Genomic DNA, 24,165 nt, shown 5'->3' with positions numbered 1-24,165 from the left:
CGGTGCTGCTAGTGCCACTGCCTGCCCTGCACTGCCTAGTGTCTGCTGCAGTCTGCTCTCTGCTGTTGCCACTGGCTAGTACCTATTGCAGTATATAATTCCAGTGTGCTGTTGCCCCTGGCTACCAGTACCTATCACAGTATATAATTCCAGTTTGCTGTTGCCACTGGTAGTGGCTACTAGTATTTTATTTATTGCAGTATATAATTCTAGTCTGCTGTTGTCACTGGCTACCAGTATTTATCGCAGTATATAATTCCAGTCTGCTGTTGCCGCTGGCTACCAGTATTATTTATCACAGTATATAAATCCAGTCTGCTGTTTCCACTGGCTACCAGTATTTATCGCAGTATATAATTCCAGTCTGCTGTTGCCGCTGGCTACCAGTATTATTTATCACAGTATATAAAAATCCAGTCTGCTGTTTCCACTGGCTACCAGTATTTATCGCAGTATATAATTCCAGTCTGTTGCCACTGGCTACCAGTATTTATTGCAGTATATAATTCCAATCTGCTGTTTCCACTGGCTACCAGTACTATCAGTCCAGGGGTGCCCACATGTGTGCTGTATCCATCCAGGGGTGCCCACATGTGTGCTGTATTTGTCCAGGGGTGCCCCCATGTGTCCTGTATCAGTCCTGGGGTGCCCGCATGTGTGCCGTATAATTCCAGAGGTGCCCCATGTGTCCCATATCAGACCAGGGGAGCTGCCCTTTTTTTATGAAGATAAAGGGTGTGCTGCTGCTGTGTGTGGTCTCTGCTGGGGCCCGTGCTGCTGTGTACTGTGTCTCTGCTCAGTGATCAAGACATCACCATTGCAAGGATGACTGGTGCTGTGTTCTGTCTCTCCTTTGTGCTGGGGCCTGCCTCTGCTGAGTCTGCTCCTGTATAGTCAGTCACAGTGTGATAGTCCACTGGTGCTGCTAGTGCCACTGCCTGCCCTGCACTGCCTAGTGTCTGCTGCAGTCTGCTCTCTGCTGTTGCCACTGGCTAGTGCCTACCAGTACCTATTGCAGTATATAATTCCAGTGTGCTGTTGCCCCTGGCTACCAGTACCTATCACAGTATATAATTCCAGTTTGCTGTTGCCACTGGTAGTGGCTACCAGTATTTTATTTATTGCAGTATATAATTCTAGTCTGCTGTTGCCACTGGCTACCAGTATTTATCGCAGTATATAATTCCAGTCTGCTGTTGCCGCTGGCTACCAGTATTATTTATCACAGTATATAAATCCAGTCTGCTGTTTCCACTGGCTACCAGTATTTATTGCAGTATATAATTCCAGTCTGCTGTTGCCGCTGGCTACCAGTATTATTTATCACAGTATATAAAAATCCAGTCTGCTGTTTCCACTGGCTACCAGTATTTATCGCAGTATATAATTCCAGTCTGTTGCCACTGGCTACCAGTATTTATTGCAGTATATAATTCCAATCTGCTGTTTCCACTGGCTACCAGTACTATCAGTCCAGGGGTGCCCACATGTGTGCTGTATCCATCCAGGGGTGCCCACATGTGTGCTGTATTTGTCCAGGGGTGCCACCATGTGTCCTGTATCAGTCCTGGGGTGCCCGCATGTGTGCCGTATAATTCCAGAGGTGCCCCATGTGTCCCATATCAGACCAGGGGAGCTGCCCTTTTTTTTATGAAGATAAAATGAATGTGTTTTTTTTTTTTTTTTACTGTTAAATGCGCTGTAGTCCAGGGGTGAGCCAAGAGTGCTGTATAATTCATGGGGTGTTGCTAAGTAAGGTGTGCTGCTCTTTTTTATAATTAAAACAATACACATTTTTATTTTTACTGCAGGAATTTGTCTGCAAAAAAAAAAAAAAATCTGCGATTTTAGCAGTTTTAATGCTTTTTTAACTAAAAAATCAGAACCCAAAACCCAAGAAATCCAAACACAAAACACTTAGGAGGTGTTTTGGCAAAACCCATTAGAACCCAAAACCTCAAGGTAATCAGAACCCAAAACCCAAAACCCGAAAAGTTGCCGGTGCACATCTCTAGTTAGGACCAGTAGCTGTTTTATATTCTAATAACCCATCTTGTTCTAAAGCTCTAGCCCTATCTCTAGATCTTAGAACAGTGCCAGTAGGATATCCTCTTTCCTTAAAATGATTGGTGTATATATCAGCCTGCATATCAAACATAGATACATCGGAACAGTTCCTCCTGAGTCTGATAAATTTAGAAAAAGGGATATTTTCCTTCCAAGACCTCAGGTGGCAGCTCTCATATTGAAGATAGCTGTTACAATCAACCTTTTTTAAACAAAAAGTTGATGTTTCAATATTTTTAACAGCGGGGAAATTGATTACACTGAGCTTTAGATCCAAAAATTCAATATTGTTGAAATTAAAGTTGTAAGTAAATGTCAAATTATATGAATTACAATTTAATTAATCAACAAAGGATTTAAATGACAACTCATCACCTGCCCATATAATGACGATATCGTTGATATATCTTTTGAACAATTTAACCCTTGTATGGACTTCAGAGTTAATTGTATTAGATTCCCAGTCACCCATATACAGGTTAGCCAGACTTGGGGCACAAATCGTCCCCATCGCCGTGCCTCAAGTCTGGAGGAACCACTCCCCAAGAAACTCGAAATAATTGTGCTCAAGTAAAAATTTCAAACAGTCACAAATAAATGGGACCTTAGTATCACATATGTCAGTTTTGGACCTCAACACTTTCTTAATAACCTCTATCCCCTTGTCATGGGGAATTTTAGTATACAAAGAGGAGACATCTATGGTACCAAAGCTATAATGTTCATCCCATTCGATGTCTTTTAAAATCTGCAACATATGCATTGAGTCTTTAACATAAGTATCTAAAGATGGAACATGTAACTTAATAAAAGAATCCACAAATTTGGATAACCGGGAGGTCAGAGAACCCACTCCGGCAACAATGGGACGTCCAGGTGGACACTCCCGATTTTTGTGGAGTTTAGGGAGATGATAGAATGTTGCTAAATTAGGGGTAGAATTATATAGGTATCGATATTCATCAAGATTGATACTCTTTTCAATCAAACCCCTTTTGAGTAATGTCTCCAATTCAATAATATACAAAGAAGTCGGATCTTTAGATAATTTCTTATAAGAAACATTATCCATCGGGGAGTGGCCGGAAGTGGAAGCCGCACGGACGCTTGCAGTGGTGTCGCGTGCATGATCCGCTTACCGGGTAGCCTGAACGCGGTCTCTAGCAGCGCCTTAGCGTCTTACTAGCCCCCGTACCTCGGAGCCGGGTGCCCGGCTTGTCCGGACACTGCGGGTTGAGGTGGGAACTGGGGACACAGAGAGACGGGGCGACGGACGAACGGACCGCCGCTGGAAGCCGGCAGGCAGGAGCGGGAGCCGGGGCTTTAACCCCGACCTCACAGCCACCTTATCTTCCCTCGGAGCCGGGTGCCCGGCTTGACCGGTCACTGCGGGTTGAGGCAGGAATTGGTGACACAGAGAGACGGGGCGACGGACGAACGGACAGCCGCAGGGAGCCGGCAGGCAGGAGCGGGAGTTGGGGCTTTAGCTCCGACCTCACAGCCATCTTACCTTTCCTCGGAACCGGGTGCACGGAGTGTCCGGCACTGCGGGCTGAGGTGGAGGAGAAAGCCACGCTAACAAACCGGAGGAGGTTTGCGGAGCCTCGTGGAGGGAGAAAGCTTAGAGACCCTACCTGCATCTGTAGAAGCCCAAGACAGAGCAACTACATCTGACGGAAGACATACCTGCACAAAAGGAGAAGACCCAAGCCCAGCAGAGTGAGCAACCGGACGGGAGGAGAGAGACACAGGCTGTAAGGTACTGAGCTGACACTGCGGCCGATCAGCGGTCAGGTTGCACTTAACTCCTGTGGGCAAGTGTGGGAAAAAGGACATAAGGGAACAGAATTGGGCTGGTAACTGACCTGACGCAGTGCCCAAACCCTGAGACCGTCTATTACAGTAATAAAGGGTTCTCATTATAAGAACCAGGTCTACTAGGCATATTAACATACGCTCCCATCTAACTGGCCGTTTTCGCATACTGCCCCTGTGATAAAACCTATGCAGTTATACAGCCTAAAGGATAAAACTGTGAGAATCCCAGCATGTAAGGCTGGAAGGCCAGAATGAAATGGGACTCTAAGCTTTCCTCCAAAAAACAAAATGAGAAGTGAGAGAGCACAGTGAGAGGAGAAAGAGGGAGAGGGTCGCAGGAGGGAAAGGGAGAAGGATTATAGAAAGAAGGGCAAAGGATCTTAAAGAGTTAAGAAGTAAGAGCTAAGATGTCTGGCAAAAACCGCAAGACTGCTACACAAGAGCAAACTGCTTTTTTTAGCTCTAAAAAAAATAATAAACAAGCAGCCCAGCAACCAGCGTCACCCGGGCCAGCACTGAGCCCCTCAAGCTCAATGTCACGCTCCGAGTCATCCCAATTGGCAGAAGCTGACCCATACGAAGCGCTTATACAAAAAATCACTATTTCATTTAAAACAGAACTAAGAGCTGCGGTCTCAGAATTGAAAAGTGAGTTGACAGCTTTAGGGACCAGAATTGATTTCATCGAGCAAAAATCAGATGAAATATGTAAGTTTCAGCAAGGCCTTTCTCAGGATGTTTCTGAAATGAAAACAGAAATAACGGTGCTCAAGGACCAAATAGAAGATCTTGAGAACAGGTCCAGAAGGCAAAATTTGCGTATTAGAAATGTCCCAGAGACAATTGACAACCAGAATTTGCCTGGCTATTTAAAGGGTTTTCTCCAGCACATTCTACCAGAATGCAACGAGGAACAGCTAACACTGGACAGAGCCCATAGAGCTCTCAGAGCAGCTCCAGCCATGGACCAGCCACCAAGAGACATAATAGCCCGGGTACATTATGACCATATTAAATCAAGAATTATGGACATAAGTAGAACAACATCATCCATACAGTATAAAGATTCTAATATTCTGATATTTCAAGATCTGGCCCCCGCTACGCTAAGAAAAAGGAGAGAGATGGGAAACATTACTAGAGTCCTACGAGAGCAGAAAATAAGATACAGATGGGGTTTTCCTTTCGCCTTAAATTTCACCTTTGATGGTAAAAAACACACCCTAAGGGATCCTACCTCTGGTATGACGGCATTAGAAGAAATGGGCCTGAGTAGTGGTCCACAAACCTCGAGTCGAAAGGAATCAAAGAAAATGGCAGCCACCGATAAACCCCCGAATACAGAATGGACTAAAACATAATTTTGGCCTATTCCCCTCTCTCGAAGAAAGGACCCTTCTTCCCCTCCCCCCCCCGTCCCTTTTTTTTTTTTTTTTATTTTTTTTTTTTTTGGGACTATCGGGCTATGTTTATAATATAAACAATTGCTAGTAAGATCTCTAATGCCGAGGGATTCACATTTTTTTCTTTTTTCTTTTCTTTTTTCTTTATTTGAGTGTATAATGTTATATGAACGTCTTATCAGCTGAACAACAGACGATAGGCATGGTGTAAAGTAGTGAGGTTAAAATTAATTACCCTGTTTTATTTCGCTTTTTTCCATATGTACTTTTTTCCATATGTATGTCTTTTTTTTTTTTTTGTCTCTTTTTTAGGCTGGATCTAAGACTTTAAGGGTGCCCGGACTGAACAGAGAGATCTAGACATTAGTCTGGACAGGGCTTTTTTATTGTATTTAATTTATAAGCAAGTTGATTTATATGAATGTTTCACTTTGGTCACTTATGTAGACGAAATTAATTTAACACGGAACTTGTATGAATTTAAGAGTGGTTCACTGATTATTTAGAAGTGTCTACCTCAGGCAACAATAATACCCCTGAAATAACGATATAGTAGATACAATTGTATTTTGGGTTTTGTTTACGGATTTTCACCGAGATTTTTTTTTTTTTTTTTTTTGGAATTTGCACAGTTTCCTAGTCAGGAGTATCCTGAATCAGAAGTGACTCCAGGAGGGTGACCGCCCAGTTAGGGCCAAACACTGGTTAAAGATTTAAAATATAACGAATAAATGGGCTACACGACTTTTAATAAAAATTGATTTTCAAGGGGGATCAACTTGGAGATTACACTTAATATGTATTTCACACAGGACCACTGGTAGAATAACGGTGTTCACTCAGGGTTATAATGATACACTAAAGTACACTTTTTTACTTTTTATTACCCGTTTTATATATATATTTTTTTTTTTTTTTTTTTTTCTCTTTTCCCTCCTTTACACCATATGTATATAGACGTTCTAAGAAGGGAGAATGAATATGCAAATAGATGGGTCAGGGATATTGTACCTCGTTTATACAGGTGGAAAAAAAGGAATATGGTCTTAAGACCCCGTACACAGTCCACTGTTCCCATCATAAAGGAAAAATAATAATTAGTTACAGTTCTGACTGTTTTCTAAAAACCTGGCCCAGAATGTAATTAAGACAAAATAACGCATATGGAAACACCCTCTTCCCCTTCCTTTCCCTAAAAACAAGGATTGGGTCACTAAAGTATTGGATTCCCTCCTCTCCACCTGGTGTGGTTTTTAGATAACTTGATATAAAGCCCTATTTAAGGTTTCTGACACAGTCAAATGAGAGGGGAAGGGAAGGGGGGGAAAGAGAGGAAGAAGAGGGGAAAAAGGGGAAGGAAATGGGGAGAAAAGTATATATCAACTATGGTTTTTAGACCTCTCTTGGCTAGGCAATAGGCGCCCAGAGAAATAAATTATAACTGAAAAGATCTAGCTCTATCTCCATGTGTATAACATGATGTAACTGAAAAATTCCAATAAGGACATAATTGTTTATATAGAAGCTTATGGTTTAGCACACCACCCCCCCTCCCCCCACTTTTTTTTTTTTTTTTTTCCCCTCTCCCTCTCTCTCTTTTTCTTTTTCCACGATAGTTGCACATATGTAACTCAGAAAACGTATATTCACTTGAGATTTAGGTAAAATGGAGGACAAGTGAAGATCATTCTGTGATTCCTTGATCCTCTCCTTTTCTGGTCTTCTTGTATAGACTCTCCCCCCCCCCCCCTCCCCATTGGGAGATCTCCTAAACTGGATGGATTTTTGCCCTAACCGGGCAGAAACCCATCAATATAGTTAGGATCGCCGTTTAGGTAAATTTAACGGTTATAGAGATGCGGTGTGACGCATCAATTTGTTTGTGTTTACTGTTATATGTTTGTATAGACGTTACCCTAATTGTCTCAAATGTATCCCTTCCTTTCCCTGGGTGTTTTCAAGGCGGGAGTGCTAGGATCTCTGAACTTCACTCTAAAAAATTTTTCTCCACCATAGGGTGTACTCGGATAAATGGCAAATATAAAAACCATCAGCTATTGAAAAGAGATATTAACAAATTCCCGCCATGACCTTGAATATAATGACACTGAATGTCAATGGCCTCAATTCCCCACGGAAAAGAGCCATGGCGAAACAATTTTTTAAAAAACAAAAAGTAAAGATTTTGTTACTACAGGAAACACATTTTAAAAAAGACCACCCAGTATTGACGTCACAAATGTTTCCAGAGGGTTACTATGCAACTTTTGAAAAAAAAAAAAAAGGCACAGCCATACTGTTACATAAATCTTTACTTTATAAAGTGGAACAATCGTACTCGGACCCTAAAGGCCGGTTCAACATAATAGTACTTTCAATCATGAACAATTTACTAACAGTAGCGTCAGTTTATGTCCCCAATGCAGAGCAAAAGAGTTTCTATGCAGATTTTTTTAAACAATTTAATAAAATAGCAAAGGGTAAAACCATTATAGGGGGGGACTTTAACGCAATTATGGACCCAAAGTGGGACAGAAAAGCAAAACACCCGCCAAGCTACACAGTGAGTCAGGAATCAAAAAGGTTGAAGGAAAAAGTTACATCTAGCGGTTGGTACGATGCCTGGAGGGTCCTATACCCTAATGAGACTACCTTTACCCATTATTCAATTCCCCATAAGGTGTACTCGAGGTTAGATCTCTTTTTTGTGGATATAAAACTCGCAGGTGATCTTCAGAAGGCATGGGTCACCCCCGTGGTATGGTCCGATCACATGGCAGTCTCACTATCTCTTCAACTGAGGGGCATGGAGACAACAGGGTTCAAATGGAGGCTTAACTCGGCAATACTTGCTAAGCAAGTATATAGAGAGGAAATAGAAAAATCCCTAGTAGAATTCTTTGAGATAAATAACACAATAGACATGTCACCTACAATAATCTGGGAAGCGCATAAAGCGGTGATAAGGGGCCAAATAATGAATCTCACTAAGATACAAAAAACAAAAGAAGAAAAATTAACCAGGGAACTAGAGCAACAAATTGCCGAATTGATAACTAGACATCAAAATACCCCTAACCGTAGCCTATATAGTAAATTATTAGTATTAAAAAATCAACTATACCAACTAAACTTAGAAAAAACAGCAAAAACAATGAAATGGCTACAATACAAATACTATTCAAAAGGGGATAAGGCCGACTCCCTCCTGGCTCACCGTATTCGGAAGCGTAGGCAAAGAGACCGAGTCTTTTCAATAAGAGATGCCAAAAATAATCTGGTTCAAGACCCCCAGGCCATTGCCCAATGCTTTAGGGATTTTTATTACAAACTTTATAACATCCCGAACGTAATAAACAATGAAGAATTTAATACTCGGTTTGAGAGGTTGATAACACTGGGTAAACTACCGACCCTGACTGAAACTCAGGCGGCTACATTAGAAGCTCCCATCACGCAGGTAGAAATTGAACAAACTATTAAAACATAAAAAAATGCCTCGGCACCTGGACCGGACGGCTTTTCGGCCATATATTATAAAACATTTTCCAAGGCCCTTGCCCCTCAGTTGAAGATATTATTTGAGTCAGTCATGGAAGGACGCCCATTGGATTTAGCAACTACAACAGCAGAAATAATAGTAATACCTAAACCCGACCGAGACCACTCCTTATGTAGCAATTTTAGACCGATATCATTGTTGAATTCAGATCTTAAGTTGTTCGCAAAAATCATGGCAAATCGACTAGCGAGAGTAATTAATTTGCTAATACACCCAGATCAAGTGGGATTCATCCCAAATAGACAGGCTTTTGAGAACATTAGGAGAGTAATAGACACAATTGCGTTTATTAATGAATCAAAAATTCCGTCCCTTGTTATGAGTTTAGACGCAGAAAAGGCCTTCGACAGGGTCTCATGGCCATACATGAACAGCCTCCTTCCGAAATTTGGAATTGGAGGAAGGTTCCTGACAGGAATCCAGGCCTTATATGAGAACCCTGTGGCGAATGTATCGATTAATGGACTGAAATCCCCTTCATTTGTAATAAGGAACGGAACAAGACAGGGGTGCCCCCTGTCCCCTATGATATTTGCCCTTATGATCGAACCCCTGGCAGCCATAATAAGGAATGAGAAGGAAATAAAAGGGATCAAAATAGGAGCGGAGGAATACAAGTCGGCATTGTATGCCGACGATGTACTCCTGACGATAGCAGAGCCGGTAGAGTCCTTAAATAAATTATTTGAGATTATACATGAATTTAGTATAATCTCAAATTTCAAAATAAACACGGACAAAACAGAAGTGCTGGATTTTCATCTCCCTTCGAAAGTGAAAGAGAGTATTGAAGCAGCTTATAAATTTAAGTGGAAAAAAGATCAAATTAAATACTTGGGAATAAATATAACGAAAAATTATCATCAACTATTTAACGCAAATTACCCTAGTCTAATAACTAAAATTACAAACAATTTTAAAGACTGGACTAATATACATCTATCATGGACGGGTAGAGCGAACGTTCTAAAAATGAACATACTACCACGTATGCTCTACTTATTCCAATCTTTAGCTATAAGGATCCCGGCTTCAACTTTTAAAAACTGGCAGAATTTGATCTCCCGTTTTTTATGGCAGGGTAAAAGACCCCGGGTTCGATTGAAAACCCTACAAAGGGGTACTAAGGAGGGTGGACTGGGGGTCCCAAATTTGAGATATTATCATAGCGCAGCACACATATCACAAATAATCCTATGGCACTCCAATAGAGAAACCCGTAGATGGGTCCAACTGGAATCAGAACTATTAAAAGTGTTCTCAATAGCATCACTACCCTGGGTCCCAAAAAACTTGAGGCCTTCTGTAAAGAAAGTTCCTGTGGTTGAGTTCTCCCTATCCCTGTGGGATAAATTAAATAAAGATAATAAATTAACATCTACCCCTGCTATTCTGTCCCCCCTACGAGACAACCCCTTATTCCCTCCTAGTAGGGAAATAAACTTCAAAAAAATCTGGGCAAAAGTAGATATTCTATTCATAAATGAATTAGAAATAGCAGGTAACTTTATGCCATTAGCCGAGATACGGTCGAAATATGAGATCCCCGAATTAGGGTTCTACCAATATCTGCAGATAAAAAGTTATTTTTCCCGCACCCAACAAAAACAAAGAACTCAGTCAAAAACAAAAACTGAGGACTTATGTCAGAAGAGGACAATCTCGAAGGGATTGATTACAATAATGTATCAACTTCTGTTATACCATGGGAGGCAAACACGGGAGCCACATGAGTTATCTTGGGAGACGGACCTGGGGAAGCAATTAGATCCAGAGACCTGGGCCAAAATTAGAAAAAATCTGATATCCGTTTCACAATCCATCAGATTCAGGGAAAATTCTTTTAAAATATACTCTCGCTGGTACCTGACCCCAAATAGATTAAAGCGAATATATCCAGGGACAGCAGAATGTTGTTGGCGGATGTGTGGATATAGCGGTAGTCTAATTCACATCTTTTGGGAATGCCCCCGAATCCAGGAAACTTGGAGATTCGCATCAGAGCTGATTTATCAGGTAGTAGGAATTAGACTCCCAAAGGCTCCAGAGTATGTGTTGCTTCCTATGAATATACCAGGTGTAAGATGCCCTATCCAGAGGTTCATATGGCATGTGTTGAGTGCGGTAAAAATAAAAATAGCAGTTAACTGGAAAATGGAGAGGGCACCTGCCGAAATGGCAATAAAAGAAATGATATGGCACCTCTTCCATATGGAACATCTCTCCAGTATGGTGGAGGACAAAATAGATGATTTTAGAGAAACATGGTCCCCATGGTTAAGATACCACAATCTGCCATCAGAATAATAAGGTGAAAGAGATTTGAGCTCAGAAGACCTAAAGGCCCAATTGGACCTATTTAAACAAAAATTGAAAAACATTTTGAATAACACCCTCCCCCCCCATCCCTTTCCCTCCCCTATCCTACCTCGTCTTCCTTTATATCTGTGTGTCTCGTATTGTATGTTATGATATATGTAAATGTAGTCTGTAATAAGTTAAGAGATCATAATAATATGTTTTGACAAATCTACTGTGCATTATGTGCTGTTTATGTATTGTTAATGTATCTTTGGAAGTATGTGAAAAAAAATAAATAAAAGAAACATTATCCATCAATATACATAATATATACGGCGCTCAGGAAAATATAGCACAACATTGCAGTCTTAAACGCTAAGGTATCGCCACTTTATCAAAACATATATAAATATACATACAAACACGTATAAATATACATACACACACAGGAAAATGAAGAAAGACCGCACTCTCACCCAAATATGGACAGCAGTGGGGTGCCAAGCAAAAGGTACATGCAAAAGCATGCCCCTTACTACAAATCCAAGAGATCCACACACAATGGTGCAGAAGCAGAGCACTCGCCACAATCACAAATCAGCCTTGTGATAAAAGCAAAAAAGTTTTTAATCCAACTGGGTCAACACAGTTATAAGAAAATCAGAAGTATATAAGCCCCGACGTTTCGGTCCCAACATGGACCTTTATCAAGGAGCGTTTTTCTGAGAGAAGTCACATAATCAACGGTGTAGGAACAGCCTGGATACAGACAGGGTCAGCCAGCACACACACACACATGTATGCATCGGATATACATGTATTTTGTGTTTGTACATGTATATCTGATGCATACATGTATATGGTCCACCCGCAGGCAGCATGCCGATGCCAGCATCCCGAAAGATGTGCACCCCAACTCTCTTTCAACTACAGCCTAACCATCCCCACTAACACCCTACCACCTAAACCTAACCCCCCTGCCCCACATTCTAAATGTAAACCGCCCTTCTATGTGCTTAAACCTACCCCCAAGCCTAAACCTATAACCCCTACCCCCCCCGAGAGTGCCCCCTTGGTTTTAGTACACCGGGACCCCCAGCGCCTTAATCCAATCACACTTATGTGGTATAATATATAATATGTACTGTAATGGGAATTATCGTATGTGACACAATGTGTAATGGGCATTGCGATGTGTGGCACAATGTGTAATGGGCATTATGGTGTATATTGCAGCCCATATCTGGTAACCACTGTTGATACCCAGGAAACATCCAGTCTGGTACTAAGATTGTTGGAATTCCCTGTTTTCTGCTGTTCCATTTTAAATAAAGTCGTTTTATTGGAATCGAAGTATTGTGACATCTCAGTGAAAGATACCTTTATGGGAGTCTACTCAGCTGTGTGAATGTAAGCTTTCATGTAAGCACCTACCTATACCTGCATGTTTGAGGTGACCCTCTAGGACCTTGGGGATGTTTGGAACCTTTGGGAACACATCTTCTCCATATGCCCCGCACACTTTAGAGGAGACTATAATATTTTTGTCCCATTGGATATTAATACGTCATTCTTTCTCCCTCTCTCCATTATACATTTGAGCGTGGGAGAAGAATTTGACCCGACGAGGAGACTGACGGAACCATTCTTATAGTGCAAGTGGGAATATTTTTTTGTATTATGGTGTATATGTATATGTAATGGTGCAGTGTGTCTAAGGGGCTCTAGCTTGCGCAGGGTATCTAAGGGGCAGCCAAAAATGTTGTGCCTAGGGGCAGCCTGACCCCTAAATTCACCCCTGGTGAAGCCTGGGGGGGGGGGGGGGACGACCCCTTTATTATACAACTTCCAGTAGCATTTATATCTAATTGCATCCCATCAGGGCCATCTTGTGATCATCTGATGCGACTACCATGCTATGGAATTCTATCTTTATGTATCCCTCCTATTATCCCTATAGATTGTAAGCTTGCGAGCAGGGCCCTCCTACCCTCATGTCAGTTTGTATCTACCCAGTTTGTTTAATCACTGTTGCTTCCAATTGTAAGGCACAACGGAATATGCTGCGCTATATAAGAAACTGTAAATAAATAATAAATAAATAAATAAATAAATAGCCAGGAGCAGACTGGGGTCATCAGAAGGAGCAGAGGAATATAAGGCCTTATTCTAGTTCACTCTTAGAGGCAAAATCCTTCTTAGCTGGACAAAACCATGTGCACTGCAGGGGGCAGATGTTACATGTACAGAGAGATTTAGCTTTGGGTGAGTTATTTTGTTTCTGTGCAGGGTAAATACTGACTGCTTTATTTTTACACTGCAATATAGATCTCACTTTGAAGAAAAACCCCACCCAAATCTAATTCTATCTGCACGTGTTACATCTGCCCCACCGGCAGTGCACATGGTTTTGTCCAGCTAAGAAGGATTTTGCCTCTAAGAGTGAACTAGAATAAGGCCCATATTGCCTAAATTGCTGCTAGGACCTTCCTGACATTCCAGACAGAGTGCCCACCCGTGATGAAGCCAGTCTGGTGCATTATATGGGGTAAAACAGGATCTAGTCTGTCAGCTAGTATTTTGGTTAATAGTTTATAATCACAGTTAAGCAATGAGATTGGGCGGTAAGAGCCTGGCTTGGAGAAAACTTTTATGATTGCAGAATTAAAATAGGGGGGTATGGAATTATTGGAGAGAATTGAGTTATTAACTGAGACTAGAATGGGTGCTAGTGTATCTGGGAACATCCGATAAAAATCTCCAGAGAACCTGTCTGGGCCAGGAGCTTTGGCAGATTTCATAGCTTTAATTGCCTTGGTAACTTCTGTTAATGTGATAGGCGCTGTTAAAGGATGATGAAAGGTTAGACCAGATAGCCTGTATTCAAGTGGAGGTGAGCCTATTAGTTGATGTAGTGGGAGGGGTTGGAGGAGGGTTAGGGGTTGCATAGATAGATCCATAGTAATCAGACATGGCCTGGGAGATTTGTGAATTATAAATCGTGAGAGAACTGTCAGATTGAATTAGGTAAACTAACATTAGAGCTCTAGTGGAGTTAAGGATAATGGAAAGTAATTTGCCTTTTTTTTTTGCCAAATATAGGATAACGATAAGTTGGAGAGGAGTTGTAACTTGTCTGTCATGGCTTGAAGAGTTTCATCTAAAAGTGTTTTAGCTTGTAAATATTTTGCCTTAGTAGAGGGGGATGGGGATTGGGTGAAGGCTGCATAGAAATCAGTCAAGGCTTCCTGGAGAGTAAGGTAAGATTTTGAGAGGGATCTCTTAAGACTTCTCTAGAATGACTATGATTATTTAGTTTTAAATGTTTGGAGGTACAGTATGCCTCATATTCTTATCTGTCAAGTATGTATTACTTCACATGAGCATTTTCAGCTCTGTAAAACCAATATACTGTAGATACTGTAAAGATTAAAATGACCTGACAAATACCACCATTTTGAATCACTATGGGAGCTCACTATTAAAAATTTAAAATAAGCAAACTGTGTTCCTGTTAAAGCACATACACAAGCAAAAAAATATATTTTCATTTGTTGCAATCTTTTTAAAATGTAACCAATCAAAACAGTTTGTGTTTGTTTATATAAAACAACATGTGACACTTACCAAAATATACTTGTGATTACCTGTGGCACTACTAAATGAAAACTTTTCTGATACTTACGAATATTGTCTGTGTTCTCTCTCACAATGTCTGTTTTTAGGAGATTATCAGCTAACACAAAAGCTCCTTCTTCCACTGTGTCAAGAAGCATGGTGGCTGCACGCAGCTGGTCTCTTTCAGTCAGGTCTTGCCATGCATTCTGAGCTTGTGGCTGAAGTAGATTGTTAACTGTCTCAACCATTGCCTGTAAAACAGAAAATAGATTGAATAGGGATTTCTAAGCAGTCTTTATGATCAGCTAGACATCGACAATTGCAACAAAACTGCTTACTGATTTAAAATAACTCAGAAGATTCCTGAGTAAATTTTTTTATGTAGAATTACACATTGGTAGAAAACTATTCCAAACTTTTTTTTATAGTCTAAATGGATTGATGCTTCATGTGAAATATCTGCATTTTCTAGTGCAATTTGGGACATCATTCCATCATTTTTTAAATTTATTTCTAAGATGCAAGTTTAAAATATTGAAATTATACTATACACAATGAGCAACATTACCTGGTTATGAGAACAAGGGATCAGGTTTAGCTTAATTAAAAATATTTTGTTAATGGGGGACATTTACTAAGAATACGAATACGAAAATTCGTATTCTTAATATGAATGAAGACGACTGGCATCGCCATTAGGGATGTGCACCGGGCACTTTTTTTTTTGCTATTATTAACCTCAATACCATTAATTTCCACTCATTTCCAGTCTATTCTGAACACCTCACACCTCACAATATTGTTTAGGGCAAAAGGTTGCACCAAGGTAGTTGGATAATGATGCTAAGCCACACAAGTGTGCGGTACAAACACGTGGCTCATCTAGGAGTGGCTCTGCAGTGGCAGACAGGATGGCTGTTTGAAAAACTAGGCCTCAAAAAGCACATAATGGCAAAAAAAGAGGTGCAAGATGGAATTGTCCTTGGGCCCTCCCACCCACGCTTATGTTGCATAAATAGGACATGCACACTTTAACCAATCATTTCAGCAACAGAGTCTGCAACATGGCTGTGGCTGAAATTATTGGTTTGTTCGGGTCCCACAAAAAAAGAAGCAAGTCACCTCTCCCTGTACAAACTGGCTCTAATAGAGGCAAGATGTTGTCCAATTAATTTTGATGAACATCATCTTCTCCACATTTTGCAGAATCAACCTTCTACACTGCTCACTGACCAGATTCCCCGCTGTGCTAAAATCTCTTTTAGAGTACACACTGGAGGGGGGACAACTCAGGTAAAATAGAGCCAGTTTCACTTTGTACAGGAGCTTCCAAACTGCCTTTTTTTCTTGCCAGTACAGGTAAGGACTGTCTGACATGTCTACTTATGTCACCAAAATAATCCTCCACCACAGTGATGTGAAGGTCTGGCATGAAGGGAAGGTCCAGCATAGCAACCACCCAACACCCTTTGACTCTCCTTGGGGTTTTGTGCTAAAAATGTCTTTAGGAGGGTGCGGTTGTTTGCAGTTGCTGCCGGCGGTGTGTGCTGTGCTTGGTCCTGTGCCTATAATACACATTTAGCATGGATGTAGTAACTCATACCAGCTTCCTAACAAAGGTCATTGGGAAGAATATCAAATTTACAACCACCAATGGATGCTTTCAGGGTGTGCCAATGAGTATTGATGCGAGCCGTACAATTACTTTAAGAAAAGTTAAGAATTTAGCAACTGAAGTGCCTGGAACAAAATCTTCTTGGGGCATACCATTCTGAAAGTTGAACCACAAGAAGTATCATCTGGTCCTTCAAGTCAAGAGCCAGAAAATAAAGCAAATGAAAGAGATAAAACCTTATCTCATTGAGAGAGAATCTTGCAGACTAAAGTGAAGCTTGATTACTTAAGTGACTTGTGAGTTTGAAATAGAAGCTGGTGAGTTGATCTTGTATTCTGTCTGTCTTGTATTCTTTATCTACTATCTATATAGAGACTGTAATTTTGAGGGAAAAATCTGAGTGTGATTTTGGTTTTGCCTGTTTCTGTATAGTGTATTGTTAGTACAGGGGTGGGCAATAATTTCAAATAGAGAGTGTCCTTGAGTGTCCCCTTACACATTATGCCACACAAAGTGAGCCAAAATTCACACGGAGGGAGTCAAAATTCACAATATGACACACGGAATAAGTCAAAATGCATGTTATGCAACTGGGATTAAGCCAAAATTCACATTATGCCTCCCAGATTGAGCCCAAATTTACATTATGTCACCCGGATTGAGCCCACATTTAGGGGGGGTGGAGGGGTTGCACTGGGCAGAGTATACACCACGGTGTCAGATATAACCTGTTCTAGAGGTTTAGTCCCACTGCACTCTCCAAAGGCACACCAGATCACCAGCAGCTGCATGCTTCTCTAGTCAGGACTCCAGGGCAGGCAAGATGACCAGAGAGAGAAAGAGAGCAAGCAAGATAAGGGCAGCCAGACCAATACACTGGGTCCACAACCACAAACACATTGGCGTTTCTTTGGTAATGAAAGCCTAGATGGGGTATCTAATGCACATAAAATAATTGCATGCTCCTTACTTTGATTTACTTTACCATTATTTTTCTGTGCGGTGTGGTATTCCTCGAGAGAGCTGCGTAGCCGTTCTGTTGCCTCAAAGATGTGCCCGCCAAAACCCGACTGTGCCCGCCCTGCACATCATTACTGTGGTGTGGGAGGGGACGCGGTGATACTTTGTTACTGCTGCCACCGCCGCCGTTAATGCCTGTCTGTGCCTGCTGCGCACAGCATTTCTGGGAGCGTGGGAGGTGACGCAGTGACGCGGCTGCGCCAACCAATGGCGGGGAGGCGGCTGGCGCATTATCGCGTCCTCTCCCCATCTGTGCCTGCCACGCACAGAATTTCTGGGAGCCTGGGAGGGAACGCGGTGACACTTTGTTTCTGCTGCCACCGCCGCCGTTAATGCCTGTCTGTGCCTGCTGCGCACAGCATTTCTGGGAGCGTGGGAGGTGACGCAGTGACGCGGCTGCGCCAACCAATGGCGGGGAGGTGGCTGGCGCATTATCGCGTCCTCTCCCACGCTCCCAGTAATGCTGTGCGTGGCAGACACAGACGGGCATTAGCGGTGGCAGCAGTAACAAAGTAATCATAATGCAAACCTTATGTCATGTCTGTCCTGGCGCTCGAGGTCACTTCTGCCTATGACAAGCGGCTATAGTCGGGCCGCTTGTCATAGTAATATATGTCAGTGCGGCGGGCCAGACCTAAGCGTCTCGCAGGCCGCCTGTTGCCCACCTCTGTGTTAGTAGGTGTGAACAGAAACTAGGAGGAGGAGCTAAATCTAGGTGTGAAGAGTTATTACGGGGAGGAGCTGAGTGTAACAGCTGTCTGACATACTATATACATAAGTAGTGAGCAGACTCATTTGGAGCTTGCTAATTGCGTGAGAAGCTTGCAGACTAAAGTGAAGCTTGAATACTTAAGTGACTTGTGAGTTTGAAACAGACGCTGGTGAGTTAGAATTAGAAAATTTAGACTTTTTTGTTCAATTTTATTGTGATATATGCATCTTCATTTTATCTTATTGTATATTATTATAACCTGTTGCTTAATGTTGACATTTAATTCATTTTATCTGTATTTTATCCAACATTGTATTTCATTTTACTAATTCACTGTTATTTTCTCTTATCTTTGCCATACTTTTATTGCACTCTGTTTCCCTCTTCACGCCTGCTCACATTTGACTCACTTCTGACCTTCTCTGTTCCTTTCATCTTCTCACTTGTTGTTGTTTCATACTTTATTGGATTACTCAATCAACCTGATTTTACCCACTTGTCTCCTCTCTGACAACTGTTCCTTGCCTGTTATCTTCTCCCCTCTTTCATATCCCAAGCTATCTCACTCTGTTAACTACCATATCCTCACAATCGACTACAGATGCTATCTGTTTTCTCTAATCCCTGCTCTCCGTCTGCTTTCACTAATCTACCCTCTCAACTCTGGTCCTCATGGCTGTTAATCTCTCAACTTCACTTTCTCCTACCGCTCCTCCCCCTCCCATCCCATACCTATCCTGACCCCTCACCCCCGCTCCCCCACCCTCCCAAGGACCCCCCTCGCTTCTGCAATCCCAAAAACCTTATCCACATAAACACACAACCCACCCACCCTCTTTCCTGTGCCCTATGCAACACCAGATCCATCTGCAACAAACTCCCTGCCATCCATGATGACCTATTTATCTCTAGTGCATTCCACCTCCTTGCTATCACTGAGACCTGGCTCTCCACCTCTGCATCTGTCTCTCCAGCTGCTCTCTCCCAGGGTGGCCTCTCTATCTCTCACACCCCCAGACCTGACGGTCGCCAAGGTGGCGGCATGGGTTTTCTCCTCTCAGCCTCCTGCACCTACAGTGTCATTCACCCTGAACCCTCTCTCCTCTTTTCCTCCTTTGAGTCTCACTCCATCCGTCTGTACTACCCCTACCACCTCCGTGTCGCTGCAATCTACCATCCCCCTGGCCCTATCTCCCAATTTCTTGACAACTTCGCCACCTGGCTCTCACACTTCCTCTCCTCTTAACTACCTACTGTCATTCTTGGTGACTTTAATATCCCCTTGGATAACCCCGCTGATTCTGGCACTTCCAAACTCCTCTCTCTCTGCTCCTCTCTTGGCTTATCTCAGTGGACTACCTCTCCCACCCATATCTAAGGACACTCCCTCTATCTCGTCTTCTCCCGCTCTTGTTCCCTTACTGACTACACTATCCCGGCTTTTCCTCTTTCTGACCATCGCCTCATCTCCTTCTCACTCACTGCTTCCCCCTCTCCCACCCCCCCCAAGCGCATTGTCTCACGGCATAAGGTCAACACACTTGATATTGCTGCATTCTCGGACATGCTGCATCCTCTTCTCGCCCCAAGCGCCACCATGTCATGCACGAACCTCGCCGCCTCCCTCTATAACGACACCCTATGTTTGCCATTGGACTTTGCCTGCCCTCCCTCCTCTATCCCCCTTTGATGCTCCAACCCCAAACCGTGGCACTCGCCTATCACATGATTCCTTAAAAAGTGCTCTCGCACTGCTGAGCGCTTCTGGAAAAAATCACGCTCCCTCGCGGATTATCTTCATTTCAAATTCATTCTTTCCTTCTTCAGCTCTGCCCTTGCTCTGGCCAAGGAATCCTACTTTAAGTCCCTCATCCTTTCCCAATCATCCAACCCCCACAGGCTCTTCACCACCTTCAACTCCTTGCTCTCCCCCCTCCTCCAGCTCTTCTGTCCTCCATTGTAGCCGCTGATTTTGCGTCCTACTTTAACCAAAATCTCCTCTCTCAGGACTGCCATCACTGCTGCCATGACCTCACCCTCTCCCTCCTCCCCTCCTACATTTCCACTCCGCTCCTTCCCACCCCTGTCCTCATTTTACCCCACCACTGCCGCTGAAGTCCATTCTATCCTTCAATCCGCTTCTCCCTCCACCTGCCTGCTCGATCCTATCCCCTCCAATATTGTCCGTTGTCTCAGTCCGTCGGTCTGCTCTCACCTGGCTCACCTTTTTAATCTTTCCCTATCCTCTGGGATCTTCCCCTCCTCCTTCAAATACGCTCTTGTCTCCCCAATTCTCAAAAAAATCTAGACCCCAACTCTCCGTCCAACTACAGGCCCATCTCCCTCCTCCCTTTTGCCTCCAAACTCCTAGAACGTGTGGCCTATAATCGTCTCCAAAGCCACCTTACTGCTAACTCCATTCTAGACCCCCTCCAATCCGGGTTCCGCCCTTTACATTCCACTGAAACTGCCCTGACCAAAGTCAGTAACGATCTACTATTGGTTAAATCCAAAGGCCTCTTCTCTATCCTCATCCAGCTTGATCTGTCGGCTGCCTTTGACACTGTTGACCACCCTCTCCCGCTCAGCACCCTCCACTCCTTTGGCATCACTGGCATGGTCTTCTCCTTATTCACCTCATACCTCTCCGATCGCTCCTTCTCTGTCTCCACTCCGAGCTCCTCCTCTCCTACTACCCCGCAGCCAGTCGGTGTTCCCCAAGGGTCAGTCCTTGGCCCTCTCTTCTCCCTCTACACCACCTCTCTGGGCACCCTCATCAGCTCCTACTGCTTTCATTACCACCTTTATGCTGATGATACCCTAATCTATCTCTCCTCCCCCAACCTATCCCCATCACCCCTGTCCAAGGTCTCCGAATGCCTCACGGCCATCTCAGCCTGGATGACCCAACGCTTCCTGAAACTAAACATGGCTAAAACTGAACTTCTAATATTCCATCCCCCGAACATCCCCTCTTCTCCCACTATCTACATCAGCATTGGTGAAATCGAGATCACATCCACCGACCAAATGCGCTGCCTCATTGTCATCATTGACTCCTCCCTCTCTTTCACCCCCCACATTCGTGCTCTCTCACAGTCTTGCCGCCTTCACCTCCACAACATCTCGACCATTCCTCTCCACTGATGTGACCAAATTCTCATTCACTCTCTTGTCATCTCCCGGCTTGACTACCGCAACATCCTCTTCTCCGGGCTACCTCTCACCCACCTTGCCCCTCTCCAATCCATTCTTAATGCCGCTGCTAGGCTCTTCTTCCTCTCCCGCCACTCTACCTCCGCCTCCCCTCTCTGTCTATCTTTTCACTGGCTCCCCATTCCTTTCCGAGTTCTCTTTAAACTCCTCAGCACCACCTAAAAGGCTCTCTCCTCCTCCATCGCTCCTAACCTCTCTTCACTGATCTCTATCCACACTCCCTCCTGTCCTGTTCGCTCCACCGCCGACCGCCACCTGACCTCTCACCTAATCACCTCCTCCTACTCCCGTGTCCAAGACTTCTCTCGCGCTGCCCCCCTGCACTGGAACACCCTCCTGCCACCCATCAGGCTTTCTGATTCCCTTACCTTCCTTCAAGCGCCCCCTGAAAACCCAATTTTTCCGACTAGCCTATCCCTCCTCCTCCTAACCTCTTTAGCTCCTCCTATCCAGCCTCCTCTACCCCTCCATCTGTTCCCATCCATTCTTACTTATCCTATTGTCTTTCTTTCATCCACCCACCTCCTTTTAGTCTGTTAACTTTTATGAGTAGGGCCCTCCTTCCTCATGTACTCACCCTACCTCTTTACCTCACCAGTGCTCCTGCCCTGTTCTTCCCTTCCTCTATTTCATCTTCAGTCTCCTCAACAATTTCGACACCTATTTTAGTTCTACCAGCTATACCCCTATTTATGCTGTATTTTATCAGACAACCTTCACGTTACCTTGTAACTTGTTTTTTTGTTTGCTATGTACGGCGCAGCGGACACTTTGTGGGGACTTATAAATAAACAAACTACTACTACTACTTTTCACAAGAGGGCGTTGAAGATGCTGGGAAACCTACAGTACCGGGGAAATGAGAGCGCCTGATCTACCTGCACCACATGGGATGCATGACAGTATCCTACAGGCTATTAAACGGGAAGTTTAGGATGAAGATATAGACTATGTTGTGATAGACCATTTTCAGCCTATGCTTGGTCCTGCAATTTGACATCTATAGAGCCAGAAAGTCCTGAGCTTAGGTGCAGTGGGACTGAACTTGTGTCACCATGGAAAGTTGTGCTGGCTGAACCAATATGGGGTGGTTTTGAGCAATGTCTTTGATACACAGGTAGGAGATGCATACCTGTTCTTCATGGAAACTTGGGGCTTCCTTCCTAATCGTACGTGTTCACTTAAGGAATGTTTGACTCAGCATCTCAAAATGCCGTCTTCACAAGTTTCATTCCTGACTTACAAGCAAACTTTAATAAAGGATAACCCCAATATATGGCTTGATCTTCCAATGTCTACACATTTGCTGAAAGAATTGGCTCTGGAAGTCTTACACCACTTGTCTCTGCGCCTAGCAAATAAGATAAACTGGTTGCTCAGCTCTGTGATTATTACCACTCATCTCGCAAATTGCCGAAGCAAGAAGTGGAGTGCAAACAGTTGTATGCAATTAAAGACGAGTCCACTTATCTTACATATCATTGACTCTCAGCAGTGGGATTGCTCAGCTCTGTGATTATTACCAACCGTCTCACAATATATTGCCAAAGCAAGAAGTGAAGTGCAAACAGTTGTATGCTATTAAAGATGAGTCCACTTATCTTACATATCATTGACTCTCAGCAGTGGGATTAATGAATGGTGATGCAAGATGGGCCCTCCCACCCACCCACCCTTATGTTGCGGAAATAGGACATGCACATGTTAGCTGATTTTACATCATTGATTGATGGGTATTTAAATACATATAGCCAAGGAGCAGTGGATGTTTTACTAGCAAAGTTTAATAAACGATAACCCTAATATATGGCTTGATCATCCAATGTCTACACATTTGCTGAAATAATTGGCTCTGGAAGTTCTACACCGCTTGGCTCTGCGCCTAGCACTGTTGGATGATTTTACATCATTGGGTGATGGGTATTTAAATACATATAGCCAAGGAGCAGCGGATGATTTGGGCAGCAGTGAGATCTGCTCGGAGCTTCCAAAAGATCTCCAGCAACTTTGGGGGAAATTTACTAAAGGAAATTTGTAAAAAATAGGTGTATTTGTATCCAGAAATACACTTATTTTTGACATTTAGGGGGAAATTTACCAAAATGGAATCGTAAAAAATAGGTGTATTCGTAGGCAGAAATTAGAGATGTGCAGCGGCCACTTTTCGGGTTTTGGGTTTTGGGTTCTGATTACCTTGAGGTTTTGGGTTCTAATGGGTTTTGGCAAACAGTAAGGACTGTTTTGTGTTTGGATTTTTTGGGGTTTTGGGTTCTGATTTTTTTGTTAAAAAAGCATAAAAACAGCTAAAATCGCAGAATTTGGTGTGTTTTTTTTGCTCCTACGCTATATTGACCTCAATAACATTCATTTACACTCATTTCCAGTGTATTCTGAACACCTCACACCTCACAATATTGTTTTTATTGCAAAAGTTTGCACTGAGGTAGCTGGATAACTATGCTAAGCCACACAAGTGTGCGGCACAAACACGTGGCTCATGTAAGAGTGTCACTGCAGCGGCAGACATGATGTCAATTTAAAAAAATAGGCCCATAAAAGATCCCTATCTGGCTTGATCATGCACTGTTTACCATGTGCAGCCAAGGAGCGGTGGGCATTTTGTGCAGCACAGAGTTTGTCTGCAAGTGTGTAACTGTTTTGATCACTTTAACATCCAACAAGACCCCTATCTGGCTTTATTGTGTGATAATGTAATCTGATTGTTTAATTTTGTGATTATTATTCATTTATTATTACCAGTTGTCTCTTAAATCATTGCCTAATGGGTGTAGGGGAGTGGGCTAATCAATTTTAAGGTGGCAGATGGAAGAAG

General features: G+C 43.0%; 1 protein-coding gene across 20 annotated transcripts in view; it reads right to left on the bottom strand.

Annotated features, from left to right (window-relative positions):
• ADGRL3 (adhesion G protein-coupled receptor L3) overlaps positions 1 to 24,165 on the bottom strand; it is a 1,133,398-nt gene that overhangs the window by 587,431 nt on the left and 521,802 nt on the right. For all 20 annotated transcript variants that reach the window (XM_083179292.1, XM_083179295.1, XM_083179293.1 and 17 more), the window contains one exon: positions 14,837 to 15,020. In XM_083179292.1, coding sequence (XP_083035418.1) covers positions 14,837 to 15,020 — 184 coding nt within the window. The remainder of the gene's footprint in view (positions 1 to 14,836; positions 15,021 to 24,165) is intronic.

Source organism: Crinia signifera, chromosome 1, assembly GCF_055691185.1.
Source record: "Crinia signifera chromosome 1, ASM5569118v1, whole genome shotgun sequence".
Classification (NCBI taxonomy): Eukaryota; Metazoa; Chordata; class Amphibia; order Anura; family Myobatrachidae; genus Crinia; species Crinia signifera.
Note: the sequence above shows the minus strand (reverse complement) of the source record. Positions and strands in the feature narration are given on the sequence as shown.